The following is a 15,018-nucleotide window of genomic DNA, read 5'->3' on the forward strand; positions in this document are numbered from 1 at the left end:
GGACCTACTGAATGAGTAAGTGTCCTGGAAGCCTGTGGAGAGCCAGAGCACCTGCTTTTCTCTGAAGCTGGGAAGGGTCTGAGCAGCACCCTTCCTGAGTAGGGAGGGGAGAGAACATCACCCGACTTGTTCACCGCGCTCTTAGACGTACCAGTGCTCAGTGGTGACGTGCTCACCACTGTTTATCGAGTACTTGCCACCCGCCAGGCCCTGTGCCCAGTAAGCACATTACATATGTTCTCTCATTTAGGTCTCCACTAGGAGGTAGACTCAGTCACTCCTCTTTTTATAATGAGTTATGGGCAAGTGGGAGGCAGATGGATGTGTGGTTTGGAGTGAGACAGCCTTTGCATGTTGTATCTAAACTTACTGGCTTTGTGAATTTTGGTAATTTATTTAGCCTTTTTAAGCTTCATTTTCCTCATTTGCAAAATGGGGACAATAATATCTGTCCTGGGGTGTTGTAAGGATTCACTAGTATAAAGCACGCAAGCCTGACAAATAGTAAAGCCGTACGCCATGGAGCTATAATCATAGCTGCATCTGGAAGCCGTTAATGAATGAGTGTCTGCTGGTATAGGCCTTTTAAGCCCCAAGTGGACATTTCTTCACATTTGGAGCCCTTTTTATGTTTCTGCTCAGCTGCACTCTCCAAGAAGAGCTGTTGCTGATTGGCTGGCTGGCTCTGTCCCCTTCAGGCTTTTGTCAGATGAAGGGAAAACCACACCTTGTCTGGAGATGAAGACACAATTGGCCATGATGAAAAAGAAACCTCCTCTAGAAAAGAGCCGGCCTGACAGTGCCATTTCTGCTCAGATGTTTCTGTCTGTTCACCGCCTCACCCTGCAAGTAAGACTCAGGGAGCCTCAGAGCAAGACGTCTGAGTGCAAATCCAAACTCGTCTCCTCAAGGCTAGAACTGTTGACTTTCTATTTCTTCTTTCTCTCCTATCTTTCCACTCTGGACCCAAGCCCCACAGAAGGACTGTGCTGTATGTAACGAAAGCAAGTGTATGGGGAAGGCTCTGCAGAGCAGTGTTTTCTATTTCTTCTGCTTTTGTTTCCTACACCTTTCTCATCTCCAGGGCCCCTGGTACTATGCTGCACACACTGGGTTCTCAGAAGGTGTGTTGACCAGATGGATGAATGAATTTGGGGGATACATTTGGGGAAAGTAAAAGATCTACATTTTTCTTTTTTTCTCCAGAGACCAACGTTGAGATATCCTGCACATTGGAGGAAATTATATTATAGCCTGAAGACAGAAGGTAAGTTCTCTGCTGCCGCCAGATCTCTAGGTACCATTCCCCCTTAGCCCACAATTCTCATACTTGATCTTGGTCCAAATTTAGTTACATTGTGGCCACAGTCATACGGGGTCACATGTAGAACTCAGGAAACTGCAGTTTCAAGAAGCAGCCACCACCACCACCCCTGCCCTGGCTTGGTCCTGACTAGAGAGAGAGAGTGTCACCATGGTGGAGCAGGGCACAGCAGGCAGCCCAGAGGGAGGGTGGAAGCTATCAGGGAGGAGAGGATCCAGCTGGTTCTCTGGTTACCAGGCCGTGGGAGGCAGCCCCAGAGGAAGCTGAAGATGCCTACTAGGAAGCAGGTAGAGTGGCAGTGAGGGGATGCCTGGGACATGCTGGGACCACGACAAGTGGGCGCAGCCTGGAGTGGGAAGGGATGTGTGAGGGGTGGGATTCTCCCTGTCCTCCGTCTATTATACATACAAAGCTCCTATTTGGTTGCAGATATTAACTTCCTTCTTTTAGACTTTTTGAAAAATTTTCTTCACTGTCAAAGTCCTAATTCAGTTCTTCCTCATGTGGGTTTCAGGAGACTAAAAAGAAACCCAGGAGTGACCCAGGGAACCAGAGCACTTCAGGTAAACATTTTGGTGCCGTGGTTTGTGACCCATGCTATGGTAAGGAGAATATGGGCTGCGGGCAGGAGAAGCTGAATGTGTTTGTCATTTGGGGACCTGCCTTGTCGGGCCCTCAGAATTCTCCCTGGGACGCTTTGGCTTGGCCGTCGCCCTTCCTTCAGATATTTACATACAAGCGCGCTGGGCCGGGTGTCTGCTCCATGTGGGATCTGAGAGGGACCACAAGGAGGCAGAGCCATTGCCCCGTAGGTCCTACTTCAGAAACAGCAGAGTGGTTTGCGGGGTATGAGCAAACCCACGTTACTGAGGCCCACTGGCCACCGAGGCAGAGGTCGGGGCCCTCGCTGAAGCCCCAAGAGAGCTCTGCCACAGCTTAGTCTCTGCAGCCTCAGGTTGAGATGAACACATTACCTAGGCCCATCTAGGAGCAGGTAGCAAATTCTAGACAGGTGATGTTTTTCCTCTGGTGTTCATGCTGGAGATAGGAATGCTATCTCGACTTTTTTGGAGTTCTTACCATGTCTGAGCTGAAGGAAACACCCCTGTCCCTCTGACTGACATTTCTCAGCTTGAGTGCAGAAGGGGAGGGAAGGACAGAGAAAGAATCCCCCTAAAGCTCTGCCCTACTTAGACTGGACACTGCTGACTGTTTAGTCATCAGAATTCACTCTCCAACTCTGGGGTGCTGGGAGGGCTCCAATGAGGTGTCTGCTGGCAAGGAAGCTGCTTGCTCTCTTGGTTCATTTCCTGTCCCACTGAGCTCTCTGATACCAACGGTGTCCTCTGGATCGAAGATCTAAGGCTCCTCAGCTTTACATGGGAGGTAGACAGACCGGAGCTATGGCTCAGGGCAGGAGGTGACTTGTCCAAGGTTAGCCCCCCGTCCAGGGTGTTCCACGCTCCCTCGAATTTCACTCTGGGGCCTTTAGTTCCTCTTCCTGATGCCTTTAATAGGAGCAGTTTTGCTTGGCTGACGGGTGCCCCTTTGAATCATGTGCTTAGAGCAGTGGCCTGTCTTCACTGAGTTGAGAAAGGCCTTATGGAAGAGACGATGTTTGCATTGGATCTTGGGCACGTGTGAGAGTATTCCTGACATGGAAGAGAATTCCTGGAAGTGGGAACAGCCCACACAAAGTTATCTTGGAGCAGCATGCTGCTCGGGACGCTGAGCTGCGCACTGCGGCTATGGGTTGCGTATTTAAGGGAGAGGGGTGGGCAGGGGCTTGTAGCTTGCTGAGACTTTGGCCTTTATCATCCAGGTCAGTGGTGCTACACCTTGACTGCCCACTGAGCTTTTAAAGCCCTAATTCCTGGGCTGCACCCGAGACCTATTACATCAGGGTTTCTGGTGTTGGCACCCAGGCCTCAGTGTTTTTGAGGACTCTCCAGTGTTTTAGTGTGCAGCCATTGTGGGAACCAGTGCTGGTAGGGAGCCAGTAGAAGTGCCGAGCAAAGGAGTTCCTTGACTGGCTTTGCCTTTTACCACCTCTGGTGGTAGCTTGGAAGATGTTCGTTTAGAGAAATGGAGACTGAGAGTGGAAAGAATCAGTGCATTTCAGGACTAGCCGGGGATAAAACTGATGCAAAAGAATTATTCTGGAACTAGAGCTTCTTGGGCGAAGGGGTTTCGTTTTCAGAAACCAATATGGTTATGTTAGGTATGGTGCAAGAAGGTCAGAGGAATATTCATAAACTGAAAAGGTAGAGTTAGGGTTTCTTTTGCTGCTATGCTGTGCAGGTAGCTGTCCCTTAGGTTTCTTGAGCGAATCCTGGGTCTTTCAGCACACACTTTACCTTAATCTCTAGCTCTGTAATAGATTTGGGCGCAGTCACCAGTGACCAGAATCACAGATAGAACTCAGAAGGCCTAACTCCCTTTTAGCTGCCTCTAAGGTCCTGTTTTGTCCTGGATAGAGAGTCACTTGTAGACTAGGGGGTCAACTAGGGGCCCAACAATAGGATATGAATACAAATAAGAAGAGAACTGAGGTAACTTTGTGGTCACTAGGTCACAGAACTCAACCAGGTCAGGAAAGTGACAAAAAGCAGCAACAGATGAAGAACAATGGCCCCACCTTGAAACAGGTAAGAGTGTCCAAGGGCCGTTCTGCTAGGGCCCTGTTTCAGTTATCTGTTACTGTCTAACAAACCACCCAAAGCTGAAACCATAGTGGTCTGTTATTTCTCATGATTCTGTGGGTGGACTGGATAGTGTGCCCAGTCTTGCTTGATGTCACTCATGGAGCCACATTCAGCTGGAGGCTGGGCTGGGACTGTTGGCCAAATTGCCTTGGTTCTGCTAATGAGTTCTCTACATGTGGCCACTTTGGGCTTCTTGACAGCATAGTAATATCATGCAAGCACTTGTTAAGGGATGGCCAGGAACTGGAACAGCGTTACTTCTGCCCTATTTTATTGGTCAAAAAATCGCAAGTGTAGCGATTCAAGAGGAGGGGAAATCTACTTCCTCTCTTGATAGAAGGGACAGTATGTGCATACAGGAATGGGAGGGATTGTTGACAGCCACCTTGCAGGTGGGAATGGGGAAAGTGGGTTCTGGCTTCATCTGGTCAGCCCGGAGGGCAAAGAAAGTATGATATTGCACAAGCTTCCCTCTTCAGTCTCAGGGGGTGGGAGTTGGTCTTGTCATAGATGTTAATTTCCCCAAGAAAAACATCATTTAGAAAAATCCTTTGTTTCCTAAAGTTTCAAGTTTCCTTACACTTACTCCAATGAATTTCAGGATTCCACAGAGAGACCGCAGATGGACTATGCTGAGAACTACCTGGATTCCTCCCCCAGTGAGCAGAGTAAGTTATTAGGGTGGAGGAACCTTAGGAAGTGACTGAGGACAGGGAGAACTGAGCCTGTGTTGACCAGGATGGTTCACCTCCCTGGATGACACAGTCCTCGTTCCTCAGAAGGGTCCTGAAGATACCCCAGCCCTTCCTTTTCTGTCCTCCATTTGTCACAGTTAATTGGAGAAGGCTACAGGTACAATTAATGGCTGTGTCTTCTTTTAGATCCTAAATTATCCAAGACAGAACCCACTAACAAAAACATTAGTACTCAGATGGAGGTTGTGCCGCAAGCCCAAGAGAGGACCCCAAACGACCTTTCAGCGAGTACGTCTAGCACAAGCTGGAACCCTGAGCTCAAACTGCTGAGGATTCTGCAGTCCACTGATTATGAGGATGAGAGCCACCTCTCTGGGCCGCAGAGAGAAGAGCCTCTGGAGGCCTAGCAGAAGGCATCACGGGGCAGCCTATTCCATAGCAGGATGCTTGGAAACCTGAGGACAGTGACCTTGGGCATAGGGCTGGGAGGAGAGGGGACTTCTCCTCCATGGAGTCTTTAGCAGAACCTGAGCTTAGGGATTCTGTTTTCTTTATTCACCTTTACTTGCCTCTAAAATAAGTGAGGGAGAACGAGCCCTACCTCTTTTAAACTTGGATTGTTTCTCTTCCATTAGGGCCAGAATAATTTGGTGATTAAACGTAGCTGCTGCTTAATCAAAAGACTCATTCTCTGTTTCTGGGAGGGGGGAGAGATATTTCTGGCATCTGTTTTCTGGGTCACTTTTATCTCCTCTCTGAAGCTCTGAAAGGTTTCCAGTTGTAGGAAGATGAATTTGACCTGAGGGAACCCCTGCTGTGCTCCTAGCTTTTCCCCTTTCTCTGGAAATGGTTTCTTTAGAGGATGGCTTCCACATAATTATCCAATAATATTTGTTGTGTTATGTGTAATATTCTTGTGTTTTTAAGGTACTGAACCTGCAGGAACATTTCCCTGATCATAAAGACTCAGAATTTTAGAGTCTCAGGATTGCTTGAATTTGAGTTTTGGAAATATTTTTTTCTTAGATTTGTCCTTCAACTTTTTTCTTTCTTTTTTTAAAAACATGTTTTTAAAATTAATTTTAGAGAGAGAAGAAGGGAGAGGGAGAGAGAAATGGAAACATCAGTGAGAGAGAAACATAGATTGGCTGCCTCCTGCAAACCCCCTACCAGGAATTGAGCAGGAAACCTGTCATGTGCCCTGACCAGGAATCAAACTGGCAACCTCTATGTGCAAAGGACGGTGCTCAACCGACTGACCCAGAGTGGCCAGGGCTCCTTCAACTTTTTAATATAAAAAATTTCAAAATTACATGAAAGTAGAGAGAATAATATAATGAAATTCTCATGTACCCAATAAGAGCTCGGCCCTATGTCCCATGAGCCTGGGCAAGGGCAGTCAGGGCCCCAGTATTCTCAGTGGCTCTGCACTCAGGGTCAAGCCTCCTTCCCACAAGTGGGGGCTGGGTGGAAGAAGAGAGTCCCTTTCGGTTGTACTTGCAGAAACTGAGCCTCAGCAGCAGGTAACTGGTGGCAGGATGAGAAATGATGACATCCTGTCCCTTCCCAGAAGACAGCCCTCTGACTTGGCATTGAGGGGTGAGGGAGCACTGTGTTCTTGGGCTGCAACAGCCTGGAGTAGAGTTTCGGTCTCTCTGAACTTGGGAAAGGGAGAGCACATATCATAGATTCTTGACGTTCTTATGGAGCTTTTGTAGAGCTTTTTGAACAAATATTTCTTCATTTGCTGGATGTTCTTAGGGTCACTTCTAGAGACTTAAAAAATTAAAAACACTGGAGAGCAGTCCATGAAGCTCCTTATACTGTTATGCCAGAATTGGAACTCTGGGCTGGGCCTACGAGCTTTTTATAAAAAGAAACTTATCCCTCATCAGTTATTTGGTCACCCTAAGTACAGTTCATGCAAGAAAGGCAGATTAAATGTTCAACTCCTTTTTAACATTGTCTCAAAACAGACCAAATTAGAAAGTTCAAACTGCTGCCTACCCATTCCTTCTCGTTCCCAAGCCAAATCAAATTATATGACATCATTTGTGTTACTAGATTGAACTATATTTAGCTGGATCTTCATGGTGAGAGGAATCCAGGAGGCATTATGTGGGCTGTTTTCCTGAAAATAATATTTGTCAAATGTACATTATTACATTGCAGAACGATTTTTGTGGGAATTTAAAAATTTACAACTTTTTCCACTTTTCCGTAGCCTACTCTTAGACCTGACCACTCGAGCAAACCCCATTTCTCAGAAATTGGCACAGTCTTTTCAGTCCTGTTGATGAGGACAAAGTTACCTTTTGAATCATGACATATTTTGAGTGAGAAGATATTTGCCGTCTGACCACTGGCCTTTGCTTCTGTTTTCAAAGGGAGATAAGACATTAGTAGGCTGAAACTTGTTCCACCTCTCTTATACCAATCCCTCAAATTTGGATAATCACAAACAGACTTTAGGGAAATATAATCTACATGCCACATTACAGTTTTCAAGGTGCGTTACATCCACTATTTTGGATGGTTCTCTGGCCAAGCCTATAGATAAATAGGGGTTGTCCTCATTTTATAGATTAGGAAACCGAGGCTCAGAATGCAGGGCTGGTGATGACCCACTGGGGCCTTTGAGTGAATTAGAAAAAGGCCCCCTTTTCTACCAACTACTGAAAAATTATCTGGGAGTGTATAAATGTACAGTGATTACACCCCTAGAGTTGGTCCACAGCCTTCACAGCAGTACCTAGTGGCCTTGCTGGCGAGGTTAAGTCATTTGCCACAAGTCAAAGGCCAGCTGTCAAAGGGTGGGGCTTAGAAACTGGGCCCCTGATCTTCTCATGCACTGTGCTCCAGTGCCTCTCTGATACCCTCTCTTTAATGCAGCTGACAGTCTTAGCCGGAAAGAGAGGATGAGGCCACGTGGAAAATAATGGAGGGGAGCCCTCATTAACCCTTTCCTTCAGCCTCCCAATATTCTGAGGGAGGAGGAGCCAGGTAACTGTTCAGGTGCCATTGCTCCATCTGGGCCAAAGCAGTCAGGAGAATTAAGGCCTAAGAGCTAGGGGGCCCCACCAGGGTCACGTGGAGGCCCCTTTGTGCACTTGAGCAGACAAGAGGACTTGAGGCAGCCTGTTGGTATATTGTCCCAGGAGCCTTATATTCCTGAGAAACTAGTCTGGTGGCGTTTGTTCTTTTCTGCTTGCTTTGTGATCTTTACTAGGAATAGGTCCCTTTGTTTGGGGCACCATGGTTTTCTGAGCACACTTCCCGATGACATCTGGCCCAGCTTGACCTATGTGTAGAAGCAGAGTCAGTGAAAGTGCCTTCGGATATTCTATGTTCACACCTCCTCCTTGCCAGCCATCTCTTGTCTTAGTATTGGTCCTGGCATCTGGGGTAACACGCGTTCTTCATTGGTTTTGGGTTACAGAACGCCTTAGGTGGCAGAGAGTCAGGGTTTCATCCATGGCAGCAGTAACCTTGAAAAAAAATTGAGCTTATCCAAATGCACCTAAAGGAATTTTTTGCTAAGTTAGGGACAGAAATATGTCTGGCCTTTATAGAATTGATTAGAGGCCCTTCAGAGCCCAGAGGAATCTGGGAATTTATAAGTTTTCTCTTTCAGTTGCCAGAAGGCACCAGGGTATGAGATTAATTTGCCTGTCTATTTATACATTTATTTAACAAATATAGGGTACCTCTTATATGTTAGAGAATCAACCCCTAGATTATCCTGATAGAAGAGAAGTTCTGGGGCCATGGTGGAGAGTCATTCCCAGGAATACAGCTAGAAATTTTCCTGGATCAAGCCGTAAAGTTGTTTAGGACCACTAGGTGGCGATGTCACCTTATGAAAATGATATCCTTCAATGATGGGAGGCCTCTGGTTATTTCTGAGGCCAATGTCTACAGCCAAAGAGACTTCTTTATGAGTAAATGGAGAAAAATCCACATTTTACCATTTACATATGTGACCCAATTTAAATGCCCAAGGGGACTAGTTGCTCCCCGAGGGATGGGGTAGTGTTTATTGTTATGGTTATAGCCCTAGGTTATAGCCTAGCTTGTAGTAGTCACTCATTAAATATTTGACAAATTAATTAGTCTTTGAACACTTTAGATTGCCTTTGGAGGAACTATTTCAGAAGTGTAGAAAATTCTGGGACATGCCCAGAGGCCTGAGATTTAGGGAAGTTGGGAGCAGAGACACAGGGAGGCAGCACTTAGAAAATTAGAAACACCAAAAGCACTTTGAGGTTCTGATATTGCTTTGTGTCTCCTAAATTTATCTTGATTTCACCTGTTTAAAAACTCAGGGAACGTATAAACCAGCAAGTTCAGATTTTTTTTTTCTTGAGTCTATATTACTTCTAAGGATGGCTCTGTCTTGAAAGATCTCTAAAAATAATTTTCTCTGCCTCTCATTCATTGGTACATTTTTTTTCATTCAATCACTTATTTATTCATTTCTTTCATAAATATTAATTGAGCACTTATGTGCAAAGCACTAGTCTAGGCTGTGTGATCACCTCTGACCTTTTCCACTCATGGCTCCGAGTTTAATTAGTCACCAAATCTATGCTCTTGTCTGTTCCTTCTGCTCCTTCTTTCATCCAGGTTACCACATGAACCCCTGTTCTCTCCAACCGGGGCTGGGATCGAGCCTGCAACCAAAGTACATGCCCTTGACTGGAATCGAACCCGGGACCCTTCAGAGCGCCGGCCGATGCTCTAACCACTGAGCCAAACTGGCTAGGGATGAACCCCTGTTCTTCCTGCTATCATCTGTTCTCCCAGTTTTCCAACATGCATATATGATCCTGATACCACTTTCCTTAAAACTCTCCCTTGCCCTCAGAATCAAAATCAACCTCCTTTGCATTTTTAAAGCAAAATATGTCCTTACTGATTCTGTCAGAGGAGAGGGAGAGAGAGAAACATCAATGATGAGAGAGTCATTGATCGGCTGCCTCGTGCACGCCCCCTCCTGTGGGATCAAGCTGGCAACCCAGGCATGTGCCCTGACTGGGAATCAAACCGTGACCTCCTGGTTCCTAGGTCAGTGCTCAACCACCCGGGCTCCTTTGCTTGTTTTATAAGTCTTACGCGCAGGGCTCTGACTTGGCTGCCAGTTCCCCCAGCCCCAGGCCCTGCACTCACGCCTTATTCTATGAGATCCAACAATGATTGTTTTTAATGAGCTCTCCTTGGACTTTTTTTTTCTGTACCTTTCCTTCAACTTGTAAAATTCTCTTTTTCCCTCCTCTGCCTGACTACTTTCTACTCGTCCTTCAGGTCTCAACTTACATGTTACCTATTTGGAGTTTTTCCCTAACCACTGTCAGGGTGAGTCTCCCCTTTCACTTCTCATAGCCTCGAGGGTTCACAGCTTGTCCACTGTCACCCTCTCCTGCCAGACTGTTAGTTCTATGAGTGGCACCTGTCTTCACTGCATATCTTTAGCACAGACTTAAATGCCTGGTACATAGTAAATGCTCAATAATCTACGCTAAATGAGCGAATGAATAAAGAACGTATATGACATATCTCTTTTCTCTAGGGTACCTATAATGTAGCAGTGTGAGCTGAGTGGTACGAAGGGGAGCTGGCTACAGCGATGAGGAGTGGGTACTTTGGATGCTGCTATCTGAGGCCCAGTTAAGTTTTGGCAAGTGGAGATGTTTGTGGAGGCAGCCTTTAGGTGGAGAGAATTGACACAGATAGGAAAAGTTTGGGAGGTAGGCAAGGAGAGTAGTGTTCCTGTCTAGGATGAGTGAAAGGTAGGACTGGAGACAGCTTATGACTAGATTGTTCAGGCCTTGAATGCCAGGCTACAGAGAGTAGACTAACATTTACAAAATGTTAATATAATGGCAGTGAAACTTGATTTAGAGAGAGACAAGCAAGACCAGCGAGATCAATTAGGAGGCTATCACAGAAGTCAAAGTGAGAGGTGATCCAGGCCTGGATTATGTAGGTGGCAATAAGGGTGGAGACAAAGGTACACTGTACAATGGAAGAATTAGCAAGAACCTGGAACCTGAAAAGAGGGAGAGGGAGGAGTCAAAGAATTTTCAGCCTGATGTAGTGAGGTGCTGTCATTATCAAACTGTGAAGTGAAAAGGAAGAATCAGTTTAAAGAAAGATCAACCTTTGATGTAGTTGGAATCCCTGAACATCAAACGTTTGCAATGGAATTGTTATATATGCTTTTCACTTATGGAAATTCAATAAAAAAATGAAGCACAGGTAGGAGGGAGTGGCAGAATATAATGCAACTGGTGGGGGTTGTTCCAGCTCTGCCACTCAGTGAAAGTACATCCCAGCAGGCGTACAAGATGGGGAAAGTAAACTTGCTGTCCCCCTTTTGATTTACAACACCATGTGCATTTTATAGGAGACTAATGGCTTATTTGAGGGTACTTTTGGCTACTCATAATCTATGCTTGTATGCTGATTTTAGACCTGAGTTTCTTAGCAAGATTTGGCTTTTTAAAATGTGTGCTAGGTACTAGGCTGGGCAGTAGGCAGCTACCAAGAAAACACATCTCAGTCACTGCACTAGAGTTGCCCACAATCTAATAGGGTAAAAAGATATGGAAGCGGACAATTAGAGCCACAGAGCTGCCAGAGGTGGGTGCAGAGAGGAGGGAGAATGTTGGTGAGTGTCAAAGCAGAGGTGGCCCTGGGCCTTGTGGTTGGAGAGAGGTTTGAGAGCCGTCATCATCGGAATAGGTAAGAGTAGCAATAAGAGTGGATGAGATCCCAGAGGGGAGAATATTGAGGGAGGAGGAAATGAAAGGGCATAACTGGGTAAATTACTCTCTCTGGAAGGCAGGAAGAGTCATAAAACAAAGGAATATTCAGAGAAGTGGGAGGAAAACTAAGGCAAGGTGCATGAGGACTGAGAAAAGTACGTAATCTTCATAATTAGGAAGTCAATGGTGACCTCAGAACAGTTTCAGTAGAGTGGTAGGGGCCGAAAAAGGGGTCCAAGAGTGATTGATAAGAATCTGGAAGCAAAGGGAACACATGCCACTTCTCTGTTACAGCTCCAGTAAAACCAACCTAGATATATTCCTGATGAAATTTCCCTGGATAATTTTTGGGATCTCTGGATTCCATGACCTCTGTTCCTGAGTGATCTGTGCACTGGAAGGGCACCTCATTATCACAGTATACTGATCCAGAAAGTGGCTTTGCTCTACAAAACCCTTATATTCAAGCTTGAGTGCAATCCAGCTGAGCCACGGATCTCAGCTGTGGTTGCTGCATTTTATACTAAACATATCTATATTATTTTGTTCTATAAGTAGAAACATTCCCACATGACTGCAAATGCGAACTTGCTAATAGCTTCCCTGGAGTTTGCTTCTTTCAATTATCAGAATTTGGACAAGGCAATATATAACAATTTATTCCAGGTTGCAGAGAGCTCTGGGTGGTTTCAGTTAATGAATCCTATCCTAGTTATATTGTTCTTTCAAAGATATTTAAATAATAAGAAAAAACTCTTATTTATGTAACCATGTAGTTACCATTTCTGGTGTTCTCTTAATTCCTTTGTGTAGAACAAGACTTCTATGTGGTATCATTTTCTTTCTGCCTGAAAGACTAAAATTTCTTGTAGCGCAGGTTTGTCAATGACCAATCCATTCATTCACCTTTTGTAAGTCTGAGAAAATATTTATTTTCACCTTCATTTTTGAAAGATATTTTTGTTGGGTAAAGAATTCTAGGTTGGCAGTTTTTTCTTTCAACACTTATAAGATGTTGCTTCACTGTCTTCTGGTACATAGTTCTGATGAGAAGTCCAATGTCATTCTTATCATTGTTCCTCTATGTAATGTGAGGGTTTTTTTCTGGCCACTTTAAAGATTTTCTTTTTATCACTGATTTTAAGCAGTTTAATCATGATGTGCTTTGGTATAGGTGTCTTTGTTTCTTCTGCTTGGGGTTCATTGAGCTTCTTGGATTTGTGTGTTTATAGCTTTCATCACATCTGAGAAATTTTCACCCATTTTTTTCAAATATATTTTATGTCTCGTACCTCCTTCAATGATTCCAATTACATATTTATTAGGCTCCTGGAAGTTGTCTTGCAGCTTATGAATGCTCTGGGGTGTTTTTGTTTGTATGTTTGTTTGTTTTTCTTTTGTGGCCTAAAAAGTCTCTGTGTTTTATTTTGGATGGTTTCTATTGCTATGTCTGTCTTCAAGTTTACTAATCCTTTTTCTGCAGTGTCTAATCTGCTGTTAATCCCATCCTGTACATTTTTTCATCTCAGGCATTATATTTTTCACCTCTAGATATTCAATTTGGCTCTTTTTGTATCTTCCATGTCTCTACTTAACATGCTTTCAAAGTGATTCTTGAATATACAGAATATAGTGGTAATAGCTTTTTTAATGTGTTACCTGCTAATTCTATCATCTGTGTCATTTCTGGGTTGGTTTCTATTGATTTTTCTCTTCACTGTGGGTCATATTTTCCTGTTTCTTTACATACCTAGTAACTTTTTATTGGATATCAGACATTGTGCTATTACTTTGTTGGGTGTTGGATATTTTTGTATTGCTATAAATATTCTTGAACTTGTTCTGAGATGCATTTTGATTCTTTTGGGTCTTGCTTTTAAGATTTTTTAGATGGGGACAGGACATCATTTAGTATACAGCTAATTATTCCCTGAAATTGAGGCAAAGCCCTTCTGAGTACCTACCCAGTACACCGTGAATTAGGATGTCTTTCTACTTTGGCTGATGAAAATAAGAACTATTCCTGGTCCCGCAGGAGTTTCAAAGGTTGTTCCTTTTAATCTTTTGGGGTGGTTCTTTTCCCAGCCTCAAGGTACTTTTCTCACACCCATGAGCTCATCAGCACTTGGATGAAGGTTTGAGGGGAGACCCTCTGCAGATCTCTGGAGCTCTCTTTGTGCAGCCCTTTCCTTGCTGATACTCTGTCCTGTGAATCTGAGCTGCCTCCTGAACTCCTCAACTCAGAGGTTTGGAGTTGGCCTGGGTTCCTTCTCCCTTTCAGAAAGTCTCTCCAGGCAATAAGCTGGGGCAATCGTAGGGCTCACCTTGTTGGTTTTCTTTTTCTCAGGGATCCCTGAACTTTGTTGTTTGATGTCCATATCTTTCCATATATTTTTTCCAGTCTTTTAGTTGTTTCAGGTGTGAGGGAAAATCTACTTTTTTGGATCAGATCCTGTCCCAAGACGTTACAATGTCTTGGCTGGAGGCAGAAGTTTTTATAATTCTTTAAGTCTGGAAAACATTTTGTGGGCCTCTGGAGCCTCCGACTATGCCAACCCAAGTTGCTTGTTATCAGGTTAGGAAAAGGGGTGCTTCCTAAAGAAGCTAAAAGGGCTTCCGACATAACTACAAGGACATAGCCATTCTAGAAGAGATGGGGACTTGGCTTTTTTTTTCTGGCTCAAGTCTTTGGCTTTTATCTTTGGACTCAACTTACTATTTTACATTCCTGTGGCTGTCTCATCTACTTTGAAATAACACCTCTCAGATCACTTGAAATCTTGAATTTTTTACTTAGTTCCATTAGACCCTGTTTGTGTATTTAGGTCACCAAAGTTTTCTGCATCTTAGGCAAGTGAAAGTTTCTCAGTGGTAGTTACAACAACTAGCATCTGCTTCTGTAGAGAATCACTAACCCAAAGAAAGATACTATGTTCTAACTTGAAGATGAATTGCAGAAATACTTTTAAAAGGCAATTCCTGCATTTCAAGGGTGAATAAAATACCACTTAACAAAGTATTCCGGCTGTTTAAATTTAGGACAAGAAAAAAACCTGACCCAAGAATATTCTCTGGCTTTGAGCCCAGGGTATTTTTCCTTTTAGAGTGAATTTTGTACATTTTCATTCATGTGGAGCTGTTGCCTTCCAGCATTTTATTCTGGGATAGAAGGTCAACAATGATTGCCTTGTTGCTAAATCCAATGGACACTTCTCAGTTATTAACCTACTTGACCTCTCAACAGTATTTGACATCATTGACTATAATCTGCTTCTTAATACATTCTCTGGCTTTCCTTCTAGCCTTTCTTCCTCTGCCTGTCTTTTCCATTGGAATTCTTCTTGGGTCTTTCCTGAGTCGCCTTCTCACATTAAACATTCTCCGTGGGCTCTCTTATCCATGCCCATGGCTTAACTGGCAATTTCTGAATCTATATTTCTAGCGTAAGTATTTTTCCTGAACTTCTGTTCAGTATATTCAGCAGTTCACTTGACAACTTCACTTGGACAGCACATAGGTGACTCAAT

The 15,018-nt window shown here is 44.2% G+C and overlaps 1 protein-coding gene across 3 annotated transcripts in view; it reads left to right on the top strand.

Annotated features, from left to right (window-relative positions):
- Positions 1–1,845: 1,845 nt before the first annotated feature.
- Positions 1,846–15,018, top strand: part of RGS3 (regulator of G protein signaling 3) — a 124,668-nt gene continuing 111,495 nt past the window's right edge. For all 3 annotated transcript variants that reach the window (XM_081152578.1, XM_081152583.1, XM_081152587.1), the window contains exons 1-3: positions 1,846–1,887; positions 3,896–3,972; positions 4,631–4,697. In XM_081152578.1, the coding sequence (XP_081008704.1) occupies positions 3,943–3,972; positions 4,631–4,697 (97 nt within the window). In that variant the 5' untranslated portion in view covers positions 1,846–1,887; positions 3,896–3,942. The remainder of the gene's footprint in view (positions 1,888–3,895; positions 3,973–4,630; positions 4,698–15,018) is intronic.

This window comes from Miniopterus schreibersii, assembly GCF_964146895.1.
Source record: "Miniopterus schreibersii genome assembly, chromosome: 11".
Classification (NCBI taxonomy): Eukaryota; Metazoa; Chordata; class Mammalia; order Chiroptera; family Miniopteridae; genus Miniopterus; species Miniopterus schreibersii.